This window comes from Salmo salar, chromosome ssa09 (assembly GCF_905237065.1).
Source record: "Salmo salar chromosome ssa09, Ssal_v3.1, whole genome shotgun sequence".
NCBI lineage: Eukaryota > Metazoa > Chordata > Actinopteri > Salmoniformes > Salmonidae > Salmo > Salmo salar.
The window spans coordinates 81,969,802-81,995,802 of NC_059450.1; the positions used below are offsets into that span (position 1 = coordinate 81,969,802).

General features: G+C 44.1%; 2 protein-coding genes across 4 annotated transcripts; one reads left to right on the plus strand and one right to left on the minus strand.

Moving 5' to 3' along the window:
• Window positions 1–227: 227 nt before the first annotated feature.
• On the plus strand, window positions 228–3,485 carry cfap96 (cilia and flagella associated protein 96). Its single transcript, XM_014212795.2, has 8 exons — window positions 228–666; window positions 923–1,022; window positions 1,193–1,415; window positions 2,090–2,227; window positions 2,406–2,481; window positions 2,614–2,793; window positions 2,893–3,065; window positions 3,157–3,485. Exons 2-8 carry the CDS (start codon window positions 923–925, stop codon window positions 3,209–3,211), a joined length of 945 nt encoding a protein of 314 aa, XP_014068270.1. The 5' UTR covers window positions 228–666; the 3' UTR covers window positions 3,212–3,485.
• A 92-nt stretch (window positions 3,486–3,577) lies between these two features.
• Window positions 3,578–25,253, minus strand: pdlim3b (PDZ and LIM domain 3b). Of its 3 annotated transcripts, none has more exons than XM_014212793.2 (8): window positions 24,970–25,253; window positions 13,825–13,976; window positions 10,604–10,688; window positions 9,871–9,935; window positions 7,914–8,129; window positions 5,533–5,660; window positions 5,242–5,353; window positions 3,578–4,129 (listed from the first exon to the last, which is right to left on the minus strand). In XM_014212793.2, the coding sequence occupies exons 1-8, from the start codon at window positions 25,060–25,062 to the stop codon at window positions 3,940–3,942; spliced, it is 1,041 nt and encodes a 346-aa protein (XP_014068268.1). In that variant the 5' UTR covers window positions 25,063–25,253; the 3' UTR covers window positions 3,578–3,939. The 3 variants fall into 3 exon arrangements, with proteins under 3 accessions (XP_014068268.1, XP_014068267.1, XP_014068269.1); XM_014212792.2 differs by lacking the exon at window positions 9,871–9,935 and adding an exon at window positions 10,138–10,325; XM_014212794.2 differs by lacking the exons at window positions 7,914–8,129; window positions 9,871–9,935 and adding an exon at window positions 10,138–10,325.
• Between the last annotated feature and the right edge of the window lie 748 nt (window positions 25,254–26,001).

The following is a 26,001-nucleotide window of genomic DNA, read 5'->3' on the forward strand; positions in this document are numbered from 1 at the left end:
ATGTGCTAACAGTAACAATGACAATTATCATTATCACAGCGCAACGTTTGATTAGGCCTGTTTGAATATTCGCCTACTGGATTATTAGAAAGGAATGATACTTGGTCTGAAAATGAATTTGAAAAATACATTTCGTCTGATCAATAAACGTTGACATAAAATAACTGATTGCCCATATTTTTGTTGTTGTTGCTGAAACTGTGTAAACCCTGGTGCATTTACAAATGATGTCTAGGCTATGTTGTAATTCCGTTTATGTTTAGTTGGAAACTCAACTATTTTTTGCAAGTGAGACAAAATAATTGCGAAATAATTGATTAATTATATTACCAGGTGGTGGTGCAGTGAGTTACCATTGCAGTGGAGAAGAATTTATAGTTAAGAGTGTAGAGAGATACCCCGCAACCCCACACGGGATGTTTTAATATTGCCACATGCCAAGTGAGAATGTAAATTATATTTTCCTTTTACTGACAAGTAAAAAGGCGTAGGCTACATGGCTAGATAGAATCCGAATATTCTCCGCAAAGACGATAGCTACAAGCCCTCCTCTCGCCCGCTTGTGCACAACGGACGCCAAGGTAACACAATGTACACAGATACAGGAACGAGAGCAATTCATAATTTTATAAACCAAGCTGCGGATCGAAGACCCGCGAATTAAAGGTAGATTTCTGTTTTAGAATAATACGGAATTTTAAAGTTCAGTTATTTATTAAAGATTATCTATTGATTGATTATTATTATGGAATTTCCAACGGTGTCATCCCATAATAGATAAACCTAGGAGAGTTCATCAAGGGCTGAGAATATAATCCATGATAACAATTGAAGAGAATACAAATGGTCAACATTTACTTTACAGAGGTAGCTGTTAAATTGAATAGTAATTGGTGGTTGGGCTCACTGTTATTCCCTAAAGATGCCCCCAGAAGGAGGGAAGTCAGATATGGAGAGGATTGGAGTCTTCAAGGAAATGGGATACATCTCCATTGGAGATAAATACACCCCTTTTATTCAGCGTAAGTACACCATGTCTAAATAATGACAGTGGGCAAGGGATTTCAATTAGATGATATATATTGCACACTATTGAAGTATATACAGACAAGTAAGGCCAGATGAGATAGTTGGATGTAATATTTATGGTAAAACAATGTAACGTTAAATCCTATTTCACCTACCATTTAAGGTCCCTGCAATGAGTCTGCTCAGAAGGGTAAACAAATACTAACTGGTGGGGCCACCAAGAAGAAGTCAGGGTTACAAGTGGGCTACTTTGACACTCACTTTAAGCGGGTCTTTGAGAAAGAAGCCCTCACAGACCCTGTGAGGCTCGCCCGGCAATACAGGAGTCAGCAGTCCAAGAAGAACATAGGCAGCGCCTTCCTCCCCAGCAATGGAGAGAAGAAACCGTAAGCCATGAGATCATTTTTTATTTTCACAGACGTGCTAAATGGCAGAGCACACATCTACTTGAGGTTTAGGCTTTACAAGACTTTAAAAGGCTGCATTAGAACAGATGGTGAATAGGCATGATCCTCTTGTTTTGGTGATGATCTTGATTACGTTAAGAGACTTAAACATTAAAACAAATAAAGAATTGTTCTCCCTGACCAAAACAGACAATGTCATTTATATGAAATAGTTGAGGTTGACATGGTTACAGGCTTAATTTGAGTCAGCGCATGAGAAGGACCTCCAGAGCTCCGTTTCCATTCCATCATGCAGTTTGTTCCACAGCTGCATAATGCATTATGTATTCCTCTACCATTCAGAGTCATATTTTTTCTGTTTGGCCCTAATCAACTCAGAGCCAGGGCTGTGGCCCAAACGACACCCTATTCCCTATATAGCCCTATGGGCCCTGGTCAAAGGTAGTGCTCTGTATAGGTAATAGAGTTCCATTTGGAACACAGCCCAGGAAACAGGGACCAGTCACTCAGCCAGAGAGCTGAGACCATGGAAATTACTGGGGGCCCAATTAAATTAGACCTGAACAAACTATACTGCATTTCTTAGACAGTCTGCTTGCTCCAGGGGCATGCAGCGATTGATGCCAGAACTTGGCTTACTCCCATCATTCAAGGTCAGGGGTTGGCAGCTACTACGGAACTCTGAGTGGTCCCATCCAGGCCATGAGTCCTATGAAGGTCCCCAGGAAGCCATGCAAACCATCAGGCAAGAACATCCTCACCAACCCACCCAAGAGGGGAAGTGGATACAGGTTCAGTATGTCTGTAGATGATGGGATGTGTCCCAAATGGCACCCTATTTCCTATATAGTGCACTTTGTAGAGATTAAGGGACCATTTGGGATGCAACCATTGTGTTGTTTCACTATACTTAACAGTACAGTATTCTGTTTTCATGCATGGATAGTGATGGAACCTTTTGTCCCATAGCTATCCGAATGTCACCCTGTCCAAAGTTGTCCCTTACTCCTCGGACCCCTATGACAGAGCAAATGAGATGTTGAAGGTGAGAGGCCAGGAAAATAGTAGTGTTGAAACCACAGATATCTAAATGTAATTCTATGGTTGAAACAATGTCCAAGATAATCATTTATATCCAGAGGTGCATGCATTCTCTATGTTCTCTATGTTTTTTCAGAAAGAGACAGTAAGCCATAAAGCTATGCTGAAAGGTGGTGCTTTCCACTTGAACCTCCACCCAAAGGAATGTTTCGACAACAACCCGTACAAACTGGACAAGCCTCTGCCCCCTCTGAAGAGATTGGAGGAGAAGAAGAGATTTGTGGTTCCCTTCAAACCCAGCTCACCGAACAAAACAGTGAAAGTGCAGAGAGGATACAGACATCAGACCTTATGATTTATTATTACAAGTGTGTGTGTTATGTGGAGATTTTATGAGGAATTTTCTCTGTTTTAGATTGGCGGCATGAAAGCAGGTACATTTGACATTTACCCCTCTCACTCTGCTGACCCCTACATCACCCGGAGATCCAAATCTGTGACCGTGAATAAGGAAGGAAAGGTATTCCACCCATCTCCTGGACCAAAGAGCACCCCCGTGAAGAGCATCATCAGTGTTAATGTGAACAGGTGAGACTCCATTTCGGCCATCCATATCCTCTCAGACAGAATAATAGTTTGAGGTCACTGTGTTTGACTGTTTGGGTCTTTGGTTTTTCAGGGCAGTGCACTCTGCAAACTACACCATGAATATACCATCTGTGATGGCATACTGATGTGAATACTTGCTATCTGAGGTTGTACTGAATTTATGTTGTTCAAATATCAATATATTTTTATGATCTTTCACATTGATATTCTAAGTTTTAGAAAAATCCAGAATAGCACTAAGGAATGTTGCTGTCCTGTTGAGTGTGTAAGCTGGAAGCCCCACCATGATGCCTGACCTGCACTGAATGATTAATGAGTCTCCATGGAAACTCCTAACAAATAGACAACTGGCTCTGTTGGACTTTATTGACATATTAAAGGCATACTTTGAAATTCTGATGAGCTTTTTGTTGACTGATTTAACTGATTTTACAGTGTAGTTCAATGCAGACGATCTTGAACGTGGTAATAATAGAGGACATGACACAAACAAGATAATACGCCTTCTTTTTTTATTACCAATGGTAACATATTCAGAAAACCTTTAAATCACAAGGCACAGTTGGTATTCACAAGGCATAACAAACATATTCCTTTTTAAAAAGATAAATGGTTGCATTTTTGACGGTGATAAGCAAATTCCCAATTGCAACATAATGTCCACAGATATTGATATGTTCAGTTCAGGGTGTTAATTTGATGAACGCCACTGCAGTATGGCTTATCCACTGTGCAGCTTGTGGAACCATATATCATGTATTTTGTCCTGAAATATTCTGTATGAGAAGGGGAGTGGCAAGTTACAGTTCTTGCTCCATTTGGACAGGTCTGTGCATGTCTCGGTCCACTGGTCTCAAGCCGTGGGGTAAACGGTGATGACATCGTGTCCCTCTGGAGGTATCGTCCGGGCGCGAGCGTGGGTCTCGCAGTACAGCTGCCCCTCCACAAAGAAGTAGCCCCTCTGCTTCAGGTTGACTTTGCAGTCGGAGCACACGAAACATCCAGGGTGGCGGAACTTTTCTCTGGCCTTCACCACTGTGCCTCTGCAGGGGACAAGAGAGAGTTGACTGTCTTACTTTGGGAGCAGGGGATAAGAGATAGAAGACTGTCTTACTTTAGGAGCAGAAGAGCAGGGGACAAGAGAGAGTTGACTGTCTTACTGTGGGAGCAGGGGATAAGAGAGTTGACTGTCTAACTGTGGGGGCAGGGGACAAGAGAGAGTTGACTGTCTTACTTTGGGAGCAGGGGATAAGAGATAGAAGACTGTCTTACTTTAGGAGCAGAAGAGCAGGGGACAAGAGAGTTGACTGTCTAACTGTGGGGGCAGGGGACAAGAGAGTTGACTGTCTAACTGTGGGGGCAGGGGACAAGAGAGTTGACTGTCTTACTGTGGGAACAGGGGACAAGCGAGAGTTGACTGTCTTACTGTGGGAGCAGGGGACAAGAGAGAGTTGACTGTCTTACTGTGGGAGCAGAAGACAAGAGTGTCGACTGTCTTACTGTGGGAACAGGGGACGAGAGAGTTGACTGTCTTACTGTGGGAGCAGGGGACAAGAGAGTTGACTGTCTTACTTTGCCTAATCTTGTCTACCAGACACTTCCTCCCAATGCTCTGAATTATTGTTATTACGCGCTGTGTGCAATTAGCCAAGGCAGGAGGTTATACTTTGCCATCCAGATAGATTTATGGATCCAAAACCACCATAGCTCTAACCATACCTCACTTAGACCTTGGTCTTATGCAACAGCAGATGTGCCCCACCACATCAAAAGTATCAGAGGCAGGTATATTCCCTTACTCATCCCTTTCATGTACTTCTTACTTTCATCCCCCAAAACCAAAAGATGAGAGAGGACAGATCTGGCAAGGTAGACGCTGTCATCTTGTGTTTCCTCACCGCAAAAACATTCCTGCCATGGTTTCTCATTACCTCCCTGTTCACATGTGTATAATGTAGCGGAGGTCCTTCGTGGTTTATTAATACATTCTTTTTGGTTTAGTCATTATCCGGAACATGAAGAGGGTAGGATCAGACAGGTCATTGGGCGATGGCAGGATCAGACGGGTCATTGGGCGAGGGCAGGATCAGATGAGTCATTGGGAGAGGACACTCCAGTGCCTTATTTCCTGTCAGCCTGGGTAGTGGGTACTCACACTATGCCGTTTCCACACTTGTCACAGAGGGGTAGTTTCTGTAGCGATCCCGCCGGTGTAGGAAGCTTTGTCACTGGAGCTCTTACACTTTTAGTAATCAGCGGCTTTGCTCCTATTAATGCACAAAACATTGGTTTACTTTTGGGTTAAGGTGACAATCCCTGCTACGTGTAATCCGTTTCTACCCAACCCTGCTCATTCTACCTTTTATCAATAAATAATTACATGTGTACTTTGTTATTAAGTGCCGTCAGAATGGATAAGTAATCTGTATGCTTGGATTTAGCTCACCATCAGTCTCCACGTGTTCCTGCAGAGCCTTAAAGGAGCCTGACTGACGTGGTCCATGTGGCCTATCCTGGTCATCCTGGAGCATCCGGTACACATGAGACTCCTTGATGGAGGACAGTGTCTTACCACTAGGATGCAAGAGGGAGAGAAGATAGGATTTTATCACATGGTACCTTTTTCTGGAATTCCTCTGGCCTTCACCGTAATATACAGTAGCAGTCAAAAGTTTGGACACACCTACTCATTCAAGGATTTTTATTTATTTTTACTATTTTCTACATTGTAGAATAATAGTGAAGACATCAAAACTATGAAATAACACATATGGACTCATGTAGTAACCCAAAAAGTGTTAAACAAATCAAAATATATTTTATAATTTAGATTCTTAAAAGTAGCCACCCTTTGCCTTGATGACAGCTTTGCACACTTTTGCATGCTTCAACCAGCTTCAACCTGGAATGCTTTTCCAACAGTCTTGAAGGAGTTCCCACATATGCTGAGCACTTGTTGGCTGCTTTTCCTTCAATCTGCGGTCCAACTCATCCCAAACCCTCTCAATTGGGTTGTGTCACACCCTGATCTGTTTCACCTGTCCTTGTGATTGTCTCCACCCCCCCCCCCCCTCCCCAGGTGTTGCTTATTTTCCGCAGTGTATTTATCCCTGTGTTTCCTGTCTCTCTGTGGCAGTTTGTCTTGTCTGTTTCAAGTCAACCAGTGTGTTTTTCCCATGTGCCTGCTTTTGCTATTCTCTCTTTTGCTAGTCCTCCCGGTTTTGACCCTTGCCTGTTTTCTGGACTTTGTACCCGCCTGCCTGACCAGTCTGCCTGCCCTGACCTCGAGCCTGCCTGCCACTCTGTACCTCCTGGACTCTGATCTGGTTTTGACCTTTTTCCTGTCCACGACTATTCTCTTGCCTACCCCTTTTGGAACTAATAAATATCAAACGCTCAAACCAACATCCTTCCGTGTCTGCATCTGGGTCTGGCCCTGAGTCCTTATAGGTTGATGTTGGGTGATTGTGGAGGCCAGGTCATCTGATGCAGCACTCCATCACTCTCCTTCTTGGTCAAATAACCCTTACACAGCCCGAAGGTGTGTTGGATCATTGTCTTTTTGAAAAACAAATGATGATTCCACTAAGCGCAAACCAGATGGGATTGCGTATCGCTGCAGAATGCTGTGGTGGCCATGCTAGTTAAGTCTGCCTTGAATTCTAAATAAATCACAGACATTGTCACCAGCAAAGCACCCCCACACCATCACACCTCCTCCTCCATGCTTCACAGTGGGAACCACACATGCGGAGGTCATCTGTTCACCTACTCTGCGTCTCACAAAGACACAACGGTTGGAACCAAAAATCTTAAATTTGGACTCCTCAGACCAATGTCCATTGCTCGTGTTTCTATGCCAAATCAAGTCTCTTCTTCTTATTGGTGTCCTTTAGTAGTGGTTTCTTTGCAGCAATTTGACCATGAAGGCCTGATTCACACAGTCTCCTCTGAACAGTTGATGTTGAGATGTGTCTGTTACATAAACTCTGTGAAGCATTTATTTGGGCTGCGATTCCTGAGGCTGGCAACTCTAATGAACCTATCCTTTGCAGCAGAGGTAACTCTGGGTCTTCTTTTCTTGTGGCGGTCCTCATGAGAGCCAGTTTCATCATAGCGCTTGATGGTTTTTGCAACTGCACTTGAAGAAACTTTCAAAGTTCTTGAAATTTTCGAAATTGACTGACCATGTCTTAAAGTAATGATGGACTGTCGCTTCTCTCTGTTTATTTGAGCTGTTCTTGCCATAATATGTACTTGGTCCTTTACCAAATAGGGCTGTCTTCTGTATACCACCCCTACCTTGTCACTACACAACTGATTGGCTCAAACACGTTAAGAAGGAAAGAAATTCCTCAAATTAACTTTTAACAAGGCACACCTATTAATTGAAATGCATTCCAGGTGACTAACTCATGAAGTTGGTTGAGAGAATGCCAAGAGTGTGCAAAGCTGTCATCAAGGCCAAGAGTGGCTACTTTGAAGAATCTAAAATCTAAAATATATTTTGATTTGTTTAACACTTTCCATATGTGTTATTTCATAGTTATATTGTCTTCACTATTATTCTACAATGTAGAATATAGTAAAAATAAAGAAAAACCCTTGAATGAGTAGGCGTGTCCAAACTTTTGACTGGTACTGTAATGTTCTGGAAATGTAAGCAGAGGTTGTTAAATTTGTAACTAAGGAATAACACACACACACACACACACACACACACACACACACACACACACACACACACACACACACACACACACACACACACACACACACACACACACACACACACACACACACACACACACACACACCTATGATTACCTTAGAGGGACCTGTTCCTCTAGTGATGTGATCTGAGCTAGCTGCTGAGCGGCTGAGACATTGGCCTCAGAGTACAGGTTAATGGGGGAGTTATACTGAGCACTGGGGGCCAGGGGTTGGTTTGTGCTGGAGTTAGCAGACAGGGGAGGGTCAGGGGTGGCGAGGGTGACCACCATCTGATGGCCATTTCCCATCAGGCCTTGAGGAGGGTACTTGCTGAGGGCGGTGGTCAGTGATTGCAAAGCCAGAGGTAGGGCAGGGAAGAAGAGACACCACAACACATGAAAGAGACAGGAAAGATGGAAGATGAGTTATTGCAGCTATATGGAAATATTCCAATCAGTAAGTATGAGATCATTAACTCTGTGACTGAATAAAACTGATTATGGTAATACTGCATCAGTAAGGAGATGTTGAAACTAGTATTACTGTATTACTACGTCAGTAGGGAGATGTTGAAACTAGTATTACTGTATTACTGCATCAGTAAGGAGATGTTGAAACTAGTATTACTGTATTACTGCGTCAGTAGGGAGATGTTGAAACTAGTATTACTGTATTACTACGTCAGTAGGGAGATGTTGAAACTAGTATTACTGTATTACTGCATCAGTAAGGAGATGTTGAAACTAGTATTACTTTATTACTGCATCAGTAAGGAGATGTTGAAACTAGTATTACTGTATTACTACGTCAGTAGGGAGATGTTGAAACTAGTATTACTGTATTACTGCATCAGTAGGGAGATGTTGAAACTAGTATTACTTTATTACTGCATCAGTAAGGAGATGTTGAAACTAGTATTACTGTATTATTACGTCAGTAGGGAGATGTTGAAACTAGTATTACTGTATTACTGCATCAGTAGGGAGATGTTAAAACTAGTATTACTGTATTACTACATCAGTAGGGAGATGTTGAAACTAGTATTACTGTATTACTGCATCAGTAGGGAGATGTTGAAACTAGTATTACTGTATTACTACGTCAGTAGGGAGATGTTGAAACTAGTATTACTGTATTACTGCATCAGTAGGGAGATGTTGAAACTAGTATTACTGCATCAGTAGGGAGATGTTGAAACTAGTATTACTGTATTACTGCATCAGTAGGGAGATGTTGAAACTAGTATTACTGCATCAGTAGGGAGATGTTGAAACTAGTATTACTTTATTACTACGTCAGTAGGGAGATGTTGAAACTAGTATTACTATATTACTGCATCAGTAGGGAGATGTTGAAACTAGTATTACTGTATTACTACGTCAGTAGGGAGATGTTGAAACTAGTATTACTGTATTACTACGTCAGTAGGGAGATGTTGAAACTAGTATTACTGTATTACTGCATCAGTATGGAGATGTTGAAACTAGTATTACTGTATTATTACGTCAGTAGGGAGATGTTGAAACTAGTATTACTGTATTACTGCATCAGTAGGGAGATGTTGAAACTAGTATTACTGTATTACTACATCAGTAGGGAGATGTTGAAACTAGTATTACTGTATTACTGCATCAGTAGGGAGATGTTGAAACTAGTATTACTGTATTACTACGTCAGTAGGGAGATGTTGAAACTAGTATTACTGTATTACTGCATCAGTAGGGAGATGTTGAAACTAGTATTACTGTATTACTGCATCAGTAGGGAGATGTTGAAACTAGTATTACTGTATTACTGCATCAGTAGGGAGATGTTGAAACTAGTATTACTGCATCAGTAGGGAGATGTTGAAACTAGTATTACTGTATTACTACGTCAGTAGGGAGATGTTGAAACTAGTATTACTGTATTACTACGTCAGTAGGGAGATGTTGAAACTAGTATTACTGTATTACTACGTCAGTAGGGAGATGTTGAAACTAGTATTACTGTATTACTGCATCAGTAGGGAGATGTTGAAACTAGTATTACTGTATTACTGCATCAGTAGGGAGATGTTGAAACTAGTGACCTTTGGCCTGCAGGTAAGAAGAGCTTTGGCCTGACGTTAAACTTGTGTTCAAAGTAGCCCAGGTCCTGTAAAAGACAGAAGAGGATGAGGCAGAGGAGGAGTTAGAGAGGCGCTCTGAGGTTATAGAGTGAGAGAGGAGAGAGGAGCAGCCAGGGGGGAGAAGAGAAGCAAGAGGCAGGTTTAGTGACACCAGGTGGAGGAGGGGAGAGGTGGGGTCCACGAGGCATCAGGAAGGCTGGCACTTACACCAGGCTGGCACTTACTCACCCCTCATGCTTATCGTGAACAAGGCCTGGGAGCTGTCTGTGCAGGGCGTCCTGGATGTTGCCTGAGGAGTAGAGGCCTATGGGGGTGTTGTAGGAGGAACTCACCACCTGGCGACCGTTGTCTATGGTGGCCGCAGCCATGAAGGGCTGGGCGCGTCGGTTGTGACCTGTACCGATAGGTTTCAACTCCTACATGTGGAGCCAGACAGAGACACACACTGCATGCAGCTATACAAGCTACACAGTACACACACTGCATGCAGTGGTCAAAGCTATACAAGCTACACAGTATGTGTCTGAAGAACCACTATAACCCTAGAATTGCCTGAAGGGGACAATTTAATTCAATTTAATTGAATACCAGCTATACCGTAACTGTACACAACCACACAAACACCAGGAGAGGGATTGATGTGAATCGGAATGTAGTCCTTAACCTAAAACCATTTATGCCTTCGGCTACTTACTTGCTGTTCTGCCTCTAAATTGAGCTTGAATGGGTTTGCTTTCCCATCTTCTGTGACTTGGGGTGACCACAGTTTGGTCTCAGGCCTGCAAGATAGACAGAGAAAGAGTCCACGGTCAGTCAAACCCTGATATACAGCAGCCTTCCTTCCTTCCTGCCATTAAATAATAAATCCAGATCAAACTGTAGCCAGACAGGCCAGCTGCTTAGCATTTTGACCCAACCATGCCCTTGCTGCACTCGTAATTTACATCAGCGTCTCGAGCATCTCTGACCCCACGCGAGCATCTCTGACCCCACGCAAGACTCTCAAACAGTTTCATGAGGTTATGAATCAAAGAGATGGAATGCAGCCCTGGCATTTTGACTGAGCGCCGTGCACCCGGCAACCACTCATAAAGGCCTAGCAAGTTCACTATAGCTCAGCCACAGAGAGACAGTCAATGTTTCCCCTTGACTTACTATTTTTGTAACTTTTAAAAAACTTTGCATCATTGGGAAGGGCTCGCAAGCAATCATTTCATGGTAAGGTCCACACCCGTTGCATTCAGCGTATGTGACAAATAAAACGTGCTTTGATTTCCTTTTTATTTCTGTTAACTTGTTGTGTGTATGTACTGACAAGTATGTGTAACTGATAGATGCACACACACTACATGTTCAAGTTTTTAAATGTATGTAAATTGTAAAGTCTGTAATGTATTTTTCGTTATATGTGGGAAGTAAGACTAACTGTATCTATCGGCGACTGGTAATGGGGATCCTGATAAAAAAGCTTGAAAGGAAGAACATGTCATGACTGCTAGAGTGTTCAACATTGTGTGGTGTGTATTTAAATGTCATGACTGCTAGAGTGTTCAACATTGTGTGGTGTGTATTTAAATGTCATAACTGCTAGAGTGTTCAACATTGTGTGGTGTGTATTTAAATGTCATGACTGCTAGAGTGTTCAACATTGTGTGGTGTGTATTTAAATGTCATAACTGCTAGAGTATTCAACATTGTGTGGTGTGTATTTAAATGTCATGACTGCTAGAGTGTTCAACATTGTGTGGTGTGTATTTAAATGTCATGACTGCTAGAGTGTTCAACATTGTGTGGTGTGTATTTAAATGTCATGACTGCTAGAGTGTTCAACATTGTGTGGTGTGTATTTAAATGTCATGACTGCTAGAGTGTTCAACATTGTGTGGTGTGTATTTAAATGTCATGACTGCTAGAGTGTTCAACATTGTGTGGTGTGTATTTAAATGTCATGACTGCTAGAGTATTCAACATTGTGTGGTGTGTATTTAAATGTCATGACTGCTAGAGTGTTCAACATTGTGTGGTGTGTATTTAAATGTCATGACTGCTAGAGTGTTCAACATTGTGTGGTGTGTATTTAAATGTCATGACTGCTAGAGTGTTCAACATTGTGTGGTGTGTATTTAAATGTCATAACTGCTAGAGTGTTCAACATTGTGTGGTGTGTATTTAAATGTCATGACTGCTAGAGTGTTCAACATTGTGTGGTGTGTATTTAAATGTCATAACTGCTAGAGTATTCAACATTGTGTGGTGTGTATTTAAATGTCATGACTGCTAGAGTGTTCAACATTGTGTGGTGTGTATTTAAATGTCATGACTGCTAGAGTGTTCAACATTGTGTGGTGTGTATTTAAATGTCATGACTGCTAGAGTGTTCAACATTGTGTGGTGTGTATTTAAATGTCATGACTGCTAGAGTGTTCAACATTGTGTGGTGTGTATTTAAATGTCATAACTGCTAGAGTGTTCAACATTGTGTGGTGTGTATTTAAATGTCATGACTGCTAGAGTGTTCAACATTGTGTGGTGTGTATTTAAATGTCATGACTGCTAGAGTGTTCAACATTGTGTGGTGTGTATTTAAATGTCATGACTGCTAGAGTGTTCAACATTGTGTGGTGTGTATTTAAATGTCATGACTGCTAGAGTGTTCAACATTGTGTGGTGTGTATTTAAATGTCATGACTGCTAGAGTGTTCAACATTGTGTGGTGTGTATTTAAATGTCATGACTGCTAGAGTGTTCAACATTGTGTGGTGTGTATTTAAATGTCATGACTGCTAGAGTGTTCAACATTGTGTGGTGTGTATTTAAATGTCATGACTGCTAGAGTGTTCAACATTGTGTGGTGTGTATTTAAATGTCATGACTGCTAGAGTGTTCAACATTGTGTGGTGTGTATTTAAATGTCATGACTGCTAGAGTGTTCAACATTGTGTGGTGTGTATTTAAATGTCATGACTGCTAGAGTGTTCAACATTGTGTGGTGTGTATTTAAATGTCATGACTGCTAGAGTGTTCAACATTGTGTGGTGTGTATTTAAATGTCATGACTGCTAGAGTGTTCAACATTGTGTGGTGTGTATTTAAATGTCATAACTGCTAGAGTGTTCAACATTGTGTGGTGTGTATTTAAATGTCATGACTGCTAGAGTATTCAACATTGTGTGGTGTGTATTTAAATGTCATAACTGCTAGAGTGTTCAACATTGTGTGGTGTGTATTTAAATGTCATGACTGCTAGAGTATTCAACATTGTGTGGTGTGTATTTAAATGTCATGACTGCTAGAGTATTCAACATTGTGTGGTGTGTATTTAAATGTCATGACTGCTAGAGTGTTCAACATTGTGTGGTGTGTATTTAAATGTCATGACTGCTAGAGTATTCAACATTGTGTGGTGTGTATTTAAGCAATAAGGCCCGAGGTGGTGTGGTATATGGCCAATATACCACGGCTAAGTGCTGTTCTTGGGCACGACGCAACGGGGAGTGCTAGGACACAGCCCTTAGCCGTGGTATATTGGCCATATATCACAAACCCCAGAGGTGCCTTATTGCTATTATAAACTGGTTACCAACTTAATTAGAGCAGTAAAAATAAATTTTTGTCATACCTGTGGTATACCACAGCTTTCAGCCAATCAGCAAACAGGGCTCGAACCACCCAGTTCATAACTATCTATCTTTCATGAGTACACTACTGTAAAGAAAAGTTGACCATAGATGGCTGGTGTCCTTGTACTTGTGTTATCATCTTATTACCAGTGTGCATCCCAAATACACCCTATTCCCTATATAGTACACTACTTTTGACCAGGGCCCTATTTTGACCAGGGCCCAAAGTAGGTCATTACAAAGGAAATAGGGTGCCATTTGGGACACAGACCAGTCATTCTGCTTGCTCACCTACCTCTCAATCTTGAGGCCGAGCTGGGAGGCAGGGTCTTTGATCTTGTTCTGGGCCTCGCCGTGAGTCATGCACTCTGTACTCACACCCTCTATGGCCAGGATGATGTCACCGGGGCACAGGTTGGCCAGCGAGGCTTTGCTGCCCGGCGTCACCTAGAAACCAAGTACCACTTCAGTTTGAACAGTTCTAACGGGGCACAAATGTGTGGGAGAAGTGACGTGGAAGCACAGTGGTTGGTAGACATTGCAGTACACTGGCTGTTTCAACATAATGGCTACACCCAGAGTGTGAATAGGAGTCCATTCTGTGTTTTACATGCCCTATAAATAAAGCCGTGTAGATGATCTGTCCATCACTGTGTGGTGCCAGACTACAGTACATGGGATAGGGGATTACACTATTGACAGCCTGCTGACCTAACTGCTTAGGCATCCATTCTGTCTCCAAGCCTAGAACCCTCCCCTTCTCACCCCCCCCCCCTCTCTCCACTCTTCTCTCCCCCTCTCTCTCTCTCACTCTTCTCCCCCCTCTCCCCCCTCTCTCTCTCTCCACTCTTCTCCCCCCTCTCCTCCCTCTCCCCCCCTCTCTCTTCTCTCTTCACTCTTCTCCCCCCTCTCTCTCTCCACTCTTCTCACCCTCACCCTCTCCCCCCCTCTCTCTCTTCTCTCTTCACTCTTCTCCCCCCTCTCTCTCTCTCTCCACTCTTCTCACCCTCACCCTCTCCCCCCTCTCTCTCTCCACTCTTCTCTCCCCCCTCTCTCTCTCCACTCTTCTCCCGCCTCTCCCCCTCCTCTCTCTCTCTCCACTCTTCTCCCCCCTCTCTCTCTCCACTCTTCTCTCCCCCCTCTTTCTCTCCACTCTTCTCCGCCCTCTCCCCCCCTCTCTCTCCACTCTTCTCTCCCCCCTCACTCTCTCTCTCTCTCTCCCCCATCCCCCTTCTCTACTCCCTCTATCTGCCTCTAATGGGACCTGACATCATCCCCTTGCTTCTCTCCTACCTGGTCAGTGTTATTCCAGAGGTAGTCACCTCACCTCTCTGCCTCCAGGTTCTTATCTCAACCCTTCACCATGCCTGGGTCTCTCCACCTGCCCACACTTACCCCCCCTTCTCTCACTACTTTTCCTCCCCTGTTGTTCTGTTGAAAAGGCAGATTAATGCAAACTGGGGTAATCTATCTGGCTATTTATGGCTGGATGATTCATTATGGCTCTGTTGCGTTACGCTGCCTGTATCATATATCTTCTACGAGGGAAACAACTTGATAACAGCTGCCTCCTTTACGTTCCTGTTTCATATTACTCCTCATTTCAACGTGGTGTACAAGTCCTAACTCTAACCTGTATAAACCAAATACAGTACATGAACTTCTTTGGTATGTTATACTGTATGGTATCAGTAGCCATGTCCTCAATATCAGGTCACATACGGCAGACTGTTGTCTGTTTGTGGTTTCATACAACTCTGTTGTCTCTAACAGACATCTGGAGTTACTGAGTGAGAACCAATCAGAGATGATTGCTGAGAGAATGGCCCCTACTGGATTTATAACGGGCACAATGAATGCAGATCAGATGTTTCCCATGGCACCACTCTGGCAGGCACATGGTGAATTGTTAATGTTTGTTTTGAATGGAAGAACAAAGTCAGTCTGTGTCTTGGTGCTCAGTACCTGTTTACACCTCTCATACAGAGGAACCACCATGACACCTCTCACACAGAGGAACTGCCATGACACCTCTCACACAGAGGAACCACACCACCATGACACCTCTCACACAGAGGAACCACACCACCATGACACCTCTCACACAGAGGAACCACACCACCATGACGCCTCTCACACAGAGGAACCACACCACCATGACGCCTCTCACACAGAGGAACCACACCACCATGACGCCTCTCACACAGAGGAACCACCATGACACCTCTCACACAGAGGAACCACACCACCATGACGCCTCTCACACAGAGGAACCACACCACCATGACGCCTCTCACACAGAGGAACCACATGCAACAGAGGAACCACCATGACGCCTCTCACACAGAGGAACCACACCACCATGACACCTCTCACACAGAGGAACCACACCACCATGACACCTCTCATACAGAGGAACCACCATGACACCTCTCATACAGAGGAACCACCATGACACCTCTCACACAGAGGAACCACACCACCATGACGCCTCTCACACAGAGGAACCACACCACCATGACACCTCTCATACAGAGGAACCACCATGACGCCTCTCACACAGAGGAACCACACCACCATGACACCTCTCACACAGAGGAACCACACCACCATGACACCTCTCACACAGAGGAACCACACCACCATGACGCCTCTCACACAGAGGAACCACACCACCATGACACCTCTCACACAGAGGAACCACACCACCATGACACCTCTCACACAGAGGAACCACCATGACACCTCTCACACAGAGGAACTGCCATGACACCTCTCATACAGAGGAACTGCCATGACACCTCTCACACAGAGGAACTGCCATGACACCTCTCACACAGAGGAACCACACCACCATGACACCTCTCACACAGAGGAACCACCATGACGCCTCTCACACAGAGGAAAACCACCATGACACCTCTCACACAGAGGAACCACACCACCATGACACCTCTCACACAGAGGAACCACACCACCATGACACCTCTCATACAGAGGAACCACCATGACACCTCTCACACAGAGGAACCACCATGACACTTAACAGAGTAACCACCATGACACCTCTCACACAGAGGAACCACCAACTAACAGAGGAACCACCATGACACCTCTCACACAGAGGAACCACACCACCATGACACCTCTCACACAGAGGAACCACACCACCATGACACCTCTCATACAGAGGAACCACCATGACACCTCTCACACAGAGGAACCACCATGACACCTCTCATACAGAGGAACCACCATGACACCTCTCACACAGAGGAACTACCATGACACCTCTCATACAGAGGAACTGCCATGACACCTCTCACACAGAGGAACCACCATGACACCTCTCATACAGAGGAACCACCATGACACCTCTCACACAGAGGAACTGCCATGACACCTCTCACACAGAGGAACTGCCATGACACCTCTCACACAGAGGAACCACCATGACACCTCTCACACAGAGGAACCACCATGACACCTCTCATACAGAGGAACCACCATGACACCTCTCATACAGAGTAACCACCATGACACCTCTCACACAGAGGAACCACCATGACACCTCTCACACAGAGGAACCACCATGACACCTCTCACACAGAGGAACTGCCATGACACCTCTCACACAGAGGAACTGCCATGACACCTCTCACACAGAGGAACCACCATGACACCTCTGCATGACAGGACAGGAAGTAAGAGCCATTTGGGAGGGAGGGGCTTAAAATACGTCAGCCACACACACAGTCTCAGTTCCATACTAATACACATCCTCATGAAATCACATAAACACTCATTCTATTAAAACCTATATACATACAGAACACAATTAGATAGCAGCCATAACCACGCATTGTTACAAGATAAAAGCAGACTGGCATACAGTACAAGCAGAAGCAGACTGTTTGCAGTTTAGTCACATACTGGAACACCTGTTTCCTGTTTAGACGTAGGCATCATCAGTAATGGCTTTGACAACGTTGTGAAAAACATGCCATATAGACCCAGAGGCACCTCTCAGAGAAGAGCACTGCACAAGTAAGGACATGCTACCCACATGAAGATATCACTACCAGCCAATTCCCGGCACCTTATGACCAATCCTTTTCAGACAGATGGGACTCATATTATAACACTAATCCCTATGGGCTCTGGTCAAAACTAGTACACTATAAAAGGAATAGGGTGCCATTTGGGACGTATATCAATAGTATATAACCATGGTCTTCCATTGCTTATCAGTTATTTTTGTATGAGCAATACACCAAGATTGTTGGGTGGTTGGTTTTAATGGAATAACAGCTGGGATTTGAGCAGTAACATTGCAGAATGTTGTTGTTGGATAGACGTCACAAACCTAATCAGCAGAGGAAACAATTAGGCATCACTGAAATAACCATGGTTATGATAAGACACATTGGGCCTAAAGTGTAGATCACTATTGTATTCCCAGACCCTGACTATGGCATGGGTATGCTTTCTGCTTGGTTTTGGTCTTAATTAGAAAGTAGGTTCTGGTCTTAAAGGGATTTAAGTTGTGGTCTTAATCAGAATTTAGGTTCTGCTCTTAATCAGAATTTAGGTTCTGGTCTTAATCAGAATATAGGTTCTGGTCTTAATCCGAATTTAGGTTCTAGTCTTAATCAGAATTTAGGTTCTGGCTTTAATCAGAATGTAGGTTCTGGTCTTAATCAGAGCGATGTGGAGCAAAATCAGGCTGGTTAGCAGGAACCTGTGTCATTTTGGGTCATATCTGTCTCTAACTCTGGACTGCTCTCTTCTAGCCCATAGTTAATGTTAACGTTATCCAGCTAATGATCATTCAAAACCTCCAAGAAGTAGCATTGGATCACAGTTAAGTAATAAGGACATGAACTTGAAGGGAGGAATGAAAAATAACCAGCTTTTCATTGGTCCCAATTACTCTGGGTTACAATGCTGGGTTACATTATATACCATTAGCACCATTCCTGACAAGTATTCACCAAGTCTTGCTGCATGACTCTTAAGTAAACCTGTAACATCCCCATCCTAGCTCTAGTCAGCCTCTACACATTTGTGTCCTAAATGGTACCCTATCCCCTACACAGTGCATGGTCTAAAATAGTACACTACAGTGAGGGAAAAAAGTATTTGATCACCTGCTGATTTTGTACATTTGCCCACTGACAAAGAAATGATCAGTCTATAATTTTAATGGTAGGTTTATTTGAACAGTGAGAGACAGAATAACACAAAAAAATCCAGACCAACGCATGTCAAAAATGTTATACATTGATTTGCATTTTAATGAGGGAAATAAGTATTTGACCCCCTCTCAATCAGAAAGATTTCTGGCTCCCAGGTGTCTTTTATACAGGTAACGAGCTGAGATTAGGAGCACACTCTTAAAGGGAGTGCTCCTAATCTCAGCTTGTTACCTGTATAAAAGACACCTGTCCACAAAAGCAATCAATCAATCAGATTCCAAACTCTCCACCATGGCCAAGACCAAAGAGCTCTCGAAGGATGTCAGGGACAAGATTGTAGACCTACACAAGGCTGGAATGGGCTACAAGACCATCACCAAGCAGCTTGGTGAGAAGGTGACAACAGTTGGTGTGATTATTCGCAAATGGAAGAAACACAAAAGAACTGTCAATCTCCCTCGGCCTGGGGCTCCATGAAAGATCTCACCTCGTGGAGTTGCAATGATCATGAGAACGGTGAGGAATCAGCCCAGAACTACACGGGAGGATCTTGTCAATGATCTCAAGGCAGCTGGGACCATAGTCACCAAGAAAACAATTGGTAACACACTACGCCGTGAAGGACTGAAATCCTGCAGGGTCCGCAAGGTCCCCCTGCTCAAGAAAGCACATATACATGCCCATCTGAAGTTTGCCAATGAACATCTGAATGATTCAGAGGACAACTGGGTGAAAGTGTTGTGGTCAGATGAGACCAAAATGGAGCTCTTTGGCATCAACTCAACTCGCCGTGTTTGGAGGAGGAGGAATGCTGCCTATGACCCCAAGAACACCATCCCCACCGTCAAACATGGAGGTGGAAACATTATGCTTTGGGGGTATTTTTCTGCTAAGGGGACAGCACAACTTCACCGCATCAAAGGGACGATGGACGGGGCCATGTACCGTCAAATCTTGGGTGAGAACCTCCTTCCCTCAGCCAGGGCATTGAAAATGGGTCGTGGATGGGTATTCCAGCATGACAATGACCCAAAACACACGGCCAAGGCAACAAAGGAGTGGCTCAAGAAGAAGCACATTAAGGTCCTGGAGTGGCCTAGCCAGTCTCCAGACCTTAATCCCATAGAAAATCTGTGGAGGGAGCTGAAGGTTCGAGTTGCCAAACGTCCGTCTCAAAACCTTAATTACTTGGAGAAGATCTGCAAAGAGGAGTGGGACAAAATCTCTCCTGAGATGTGTGCAAACCTGGTGGCCAACTACAAGAAACGTCTGACCTCTGTGATTGCCAACAAGGGTTTTGCCACCAAGTACTAAGTTATGCTTTGCAGCGGGGTCAAATACTTATTTCCCTCATTAAAATGCTAATAATTTTATAACATTTTTGACATGCGTTTTTCTGGATTTTTGTTGTTGTTATTCTGTCTCTCACTGTTCAAATAAACCTACCATTAAAATTATAGACTGATCATTTCTTTGTCAGTGGGCAAATGTACAAAATCAGCAGGGGATCAAATACTTTTTTCCCTCACTGTATAAGGGATTTGGGTCAAGCAGCCCAGGCACTTCCAGTCCTACACTACTAACAGTCTGCTAAGAGTCTCAGTCCTACACTACTAACAGTCTGCTAAGAGTCTCAGTCCTACACTACTAACAGTCTGCTAAGAGTCTCAGTCCTACACTACTAACAGTCTGCTAAGAGTCTCAGTCCTACACTACTAACAGTCTGCTAAGAGTCTCAGTCCTACACTACTAACAGTCTGCTAAGAGTCTCAGTCCTTCACTACTAACAGTCTGCTAAGAGTCTCAGTCCTACACTACTAACAGTCTGCTAAGAGTTTCAGTCCTATCCCCTCTACTCCTTCAGCAGCTCGTTACGGGCCCGGGATGAGGGGGGGGGGGTTCCTGGGGGACGAGGGGGGTTCCTGGGGGTCGAGGGGAGTTCCAGGGGGCTGAGGGGTAAGAAGATATGTTCTCCTGGCTGTGACAGGTGTGACTGGAGATCTCCATGGTGACTCACTAGACATCCAGGCCATTTGGCCATGGTGGGGAGGGTAGCCGTCATTCATAGAGACAAGCATATACAGTACATAAAATGTTCCTCATTTTAAAGTCTTATCGTTTGCTTGAACACGCAACAGCTCACCTTACACATTCTAGTGTACCGCCCTCCTCAACATAAACCTAATAGTTTGTTCATTGCAGGATTTCTCTGACCAGCTGGCTTTGGTCATGTTTAAATATGACAGAGTTATTTAAAGAATGCACTAGCTGGGGAGAGTTAGAATCCTTGAAGGTTGTGCTACATACCACAGGGCTTACACACTACCAAGGCCATAGTGTTGATCTGCTGCTGTCCTATGGTCTGAATATTGATCACTTGGAAACTATTGATGTGTTTGTCTCTGACCATCTCATTATTGTATTTAAAATGCTTTCTCCAAAAATGTCTGCCACCTCTAACCTCCTGAGTGGTGCAGCGGTCTAAGGCACTGCATCGCTACAGACCCGGGTTCGATCCCAGGCTGTGTCACAGCTGTCCGTGACCGGGAGACCCATGAGGCGGCGCACAATTGGCCCAGCGTCATCCGGGTTAGGGGAGAGGTTGGCCGGCCGGGATTTCCTTGTCCCATCGCACTCTAGTGACTCCTTGTGGTGGGCCGGGCACCTGCAAGCTGACTTCGGTCGCCAACGAGACGGTGTTTCCTCCGACACATTGGTGCGGCTGGGTTGTGGGTTAAGTGAGCAGTGGGTCAAGAAGCAGTGCTACTTGGCAGGGTCGTGTTTTGGAGGACGCATGGCTCTCGACCTTTTCCTCTCCTGAGTCCGTAGGGGAGTTGCAGCGATGGGACAAGACTGTAACTACCAATTGGATATCAAGAAAAGGAGAAAAAAATTAAATGAAAGTCTGCCCCGATCGCTCTCGCATCATCAACTGCTAATACATTTACCACTGCTTTTATATCCTCTCCTAATGATCCTGGTCTTTGTCGTCATACCGCTGATTTGCTGAACAGTTTCAATAACATACAGTGGATTCGGAAAGTTTCAGACCTCTTGACTTTTTCCACATTTTGTTACGTTACAGCCTTTTTTTTAATTGATTAAATCGTTTTTTTCCCTCATCAATTTATACACCATACACCATAATGACAAAGCAAAACAGGTTTCAGATATCTTTGCAAATTTATAACAAATAAAAACTGAAATATCACATTTACATAAGTATTCTGACCCTTTATTCAGTACTTTGTTGAAACACCATTGGCAGTGATTACAACCTCGAATCTTCTTGGGTATGATGCTATAAGCTTGGCACACCTGTATTTGGGGAGTTTCTCCCATTCTTCTCTGCAGATCCTCTCAAGCTCTGTCAGGTTGGATGGGGAGCGTTGCTGAATAGCTATTTTCATGTCTCTCCAGAGATGTTTGATCGGGTTCAAGTTCGGGCTCTGGCTGGGCCACTCAAGGACATTCAGAGACTTGTCCCAAAGCCACTTCTGGGTTGTCTTGGCTGTGTGCTTCGGGTTGTTGTCCTGTTGGAAGGTGAAACTTCGCTCCAGTCTGAGGTCCTGAGCACTCTGAAGCATGTTTCCATAAAGAATCTCTCTGTACTTTGCTCTGTTCACCTTTGCCTCGATCCGGACAAGTCTCCCAGTCCCTGCCGCTGAAAAACATCCCCACAGCATGATGCTGCCACCACCATGCTTCACCGTAGGGATGGTGCCAGGTTTCCTCCAGACGTGAAGCTTGGAATTCAGGCCAAAGAGTTCAATCTTGGTTTCATCAGACCAGACAATCTTTGTTTCTCATGGGAGAGTCTTTAGGTGCCTTTGGCCACTCTACCATAAAGGCCTGATTGGTGGAGTTCTACAGAGATGGTTGTCCTTCTGGAAGGTTTTCCATCTCCACAGAGGAACTCTGGAGCTCTGTCAGAGTGACCATCGGGCTCTTGCTCACCTCCCTGACCAAGGCCCTTCTCCCCTGATTGCTCAGTTTGGCCGGGCGGCCAGCTAAGAAGAGTCTTGGTGGTTCCAAACTTCTTCCATTGAAGAATGATGGAGGCCACTGTGTTCTTGGGCATTCAATGCTGCAAAAATGTTTTGGTACCCTTCCCCATATCTGTGCCTCGACACAATCCTGTCTCGGAGCTCTACGGACAATTACTTCGACCTCATGGCTTGGTTTTTGCTTTGACGTGCACTGTCAACTGTGGGACTTTATATAGACAGCTGTGTGCCTTTCCAAATCGTGTCCAATCAATTGAATTTACCACAGGTGGACTCCAATCAAGTTGTAGAAACATCTCAAGGATGATCAGTGCAATTTCGAGTCTCATAGCAAAGGATCTGATTTATCTTTAATACACTTGCAAAAATGTCTAAAAACCAGTTTTTGCTTTGTCATTATGGGGTATTGTGTGTAGATTGTTGAGAATTTTTCTTTATTTAATCCATTTTAGAATAAGGCTGTAACGTAACAAAATGTGGAAAACGTCAAGGGGTCTGAATATTTTCCGAATGCACAGGCTACTTTTGACTCAGTGACACCAGTTAAAAACAATAATAAACTGTCTGCCAGTCTCACTTTGGTTAAAAGACCACAGTTGTGCCTTAAAAAGTGAACTTAGAAAGGCTGTATGTAAATTGAAGGCATGCAAATTTCAAGTGTTCTATGATGTACAATGATGAAGGATCTAATGAGAAATTACAATGTTGCTGTTAAAGATGCAAACTATTTCTCTACCCTGATCTCTGAGAAGTGCCACAACTCAAAAATTCTGTTTAAGACAATTGAGTATGTTGTTGGTGGCCCCCTTAACAATGACATGCTTGCATCCCCTGGTCTCGGCGAACAGTTTTTACGATTCTTTTCAACAGAAAATATAGAACATTTTAGATCCCAGATTGACAGTAGCCACCCCCATACCAGCATTTCTGGTCAAGAGGCAACTACTCTGAGGCTGTCTACTGCTTCCTGTTACTCCTTTGACCAAATATCCTTTGAGTCCCTCCTTGGTACTGTTCCTCACATGAAGACCTCCCCCTGCCCCTTGGACATGGTCCCTACTACACTACTAAAATAAGTTATGCATACTGTTGGCCCCAACATTCTGTGTATTGTAAATAGCTCCCTGACCTCTGGATCCTTCCCAGCCTATTTTAAAACTGTTCTGGTCCAACCTTTCCTTAAAAAGCCCAATCTAGACCCCTCCTCATCTCTAAACTTCCTTTTTTATCCAAGATGTTAGAAAAAGTTGTTTGTAAGCATTTGGTGGGTATGAGTACGAACAACAAATCACTTCACAGCACAGAAACGTCTTTCCTGAAAGTCAGTAATTACTTTCTGTTGGCTGACGATGCCGGTGAATGCTCTATCCTAGTTCTCTATCCTAGTTTTTTGCATCTCAGTGTCATGTTTGATACTATTGATCATAACATTCTCATCGACAGACTGGAGAGGTGGGTGGGAATCTACGGCAGTGTCCTCGACTGGTTCAGGTCATATCTATGTGGCAGACATTTCTCAGTGACCATGGGTGGTTCAGTATCGTCCCCAGCACTTATTTACTATGGTGTCCCTCAGGGGTCAATTCTGGGCCCATCCTTTTCTCCCTATACATGAGTCCCCTGGGTGACATCATCCGCAATCATAAAATTCAGTTTCACTGCTATGCAGTTGACATGCCACTTTATTTGCCAATCAGACCCAGTGATCAAGCTAGCGTAGCAAACCTTTCACCAGTATCTTGCTGACATCAAATGTTGGATGTCTGACAACTTCTTCCAGCTCAATGATATGAAATCAGAGGTTGTTTTATTTGACCCCCACCTTGCTCGAACCTGGACTGTAAATAACCTTGGTCATTTGTCCACCAGTGTAAAGCCTACGGGCAGAAACCTTGTGTCTTACTTGACTTTTGCTTTATATATAGATAATAATAAAAGCAGGACTGGACAACCTTTACATGCAGCTCAAGATTTAGGTCTGTGTTAAAGATTTTATTTGTCACTGATCTACAGAAAGTTATACATGCTTTTAATTCCTCAAGCCTAGATTACTGTAACTCTTTGTAAGCCTGTCTCAGTCAGAAATCACTCCATTGTCTACAGTTAGTTCAAAATGCTGCCACTCAGCATTTAACAGGCACCAGAAAATGTAACCATATCACACCTACGAGTCAATTTTAGAATATATTTTAAAATGGTATTAATCACGTTTAAGGTGGGTCAGTGGTCACTCACCCTGGTGATAGTCAGGGGCTGGTTGAAGTCCTTCCCTCCAGTAAGCCTGAAGCCCCAGGGGGCTGGCCCATCCAGGACCACGTTCTGGGGCATTATCTTCCTAGCTGTCACCCTGTTTCTGGTAGAGCAGTAGTCACAGCAGCAGTAGGCTAATCTACAGTATGCCTCTCCCCCCACTCTCTCTTTCTCTTTCTCTTTCTCTTTCTTTCTCTCTCTCTCTCTCTCTCTCTCTCTCTCTCTCTCTCTCTCTCTCTCTCTCTCTCTCTCTCACACACACACACACACACTGCTCTGCCTCTTCTCTTCCAGAGCTGATTGGCAGCCTCTCTCTGGCCAGGAGCCTTTATAACAGGCCGCTGGGCATGTTAGGAGGATGCCCCGCCCTCAGAGTGAAGTCATCCGGCTGTCTGAGGACCTCTGAGGCAGAGTGCTAGAACTTACCCTGTCAGTTACTCTCTCTCTCTTTTTATCTCTCTCTCACTCTATTCCCCCCTTTCTCTCTGCTCCTTGTTGGTTGGGCTCGACAACTCCTGTGTGATGACCCACCCTCATCAGTCAGCAGGCCAAACCAGTGCCCAAATAGAGACGCAGGCAAATATTACATAGATGACACAGGCATCCAGACCCGTGTGGCTGACGGAAAGATCCGGCTCTGGAGTTGATAACAGTTGTACCACAACACCTGTCTGCCAAGACACGCGCTGCAAGGGAAGGAGACAGGCTTGATCATGTCCTGATCTTTACCTGGTCTAGTCTGTTCACACTTATAAGACCTGATCACAATCAGATCACAATGTGACTTTTAATGATCTACGCTTGTCTAAAAATGTGGGCACAATCAGAATGTGGACAAGATTAGGACATAGGCTGCATGTTAGAACCAGGTATCAACAGGGCTCATGAGTGCCTGCCTGGGCCTTGCTTTAAGCAGATGTTCTTCTGTGCAGATGCAGAAGGCTGACTTTTCACTCTGTCCAACAGTCCATTTACAGTTTGAGTGCAGTCTGTGCTTGTCTCATTAGAGAGCCAAAG

Coding starts and splice junctions, on each gene's coding strand:
- cfap96 (XM_014212795.2), top strand. CDS start 923: ATGCCCCCAGAAGGAGGGAAGTCAGATATGGAGAGGATTGGAGTCTTC. Junction 1,416..2,089: donor AGCAATGGAGAGAAGAAACC/GTAAGCCATGAG, acceptor CCATCATTCAAG/GTCAGGGGTTGGCAGCTACT. Junction 3,066..3,156: donor ATCAGTGTTAATGTGAACAG/GTGAGACTCCAT, acceptor TTGGTTTTTCAG/GGCAGTGCACTCTGCAAACT.
- pdlim3b (XM_014212792.2), bottom strand. CDS start 25,062: ATGCCCCAGAACGTGGTCCTGGATGGGCCAGCCCCCTGGGGCTTCAGG. Junction 10,689..13,824: donor CTCGGCCTCAAGATTGAGAG/GTAGGTGAGCAA, acceptor TCTATCTTGCAG/GCCTGAGACCAAACTGTGGT. Junction 5,661..7,913: donor GAGGAACAGGTCCCTCTAAG/GTAATCATAGGT, acceptor CTTGCATCCTAG/TGGTAAGACACTGTCCTCCA.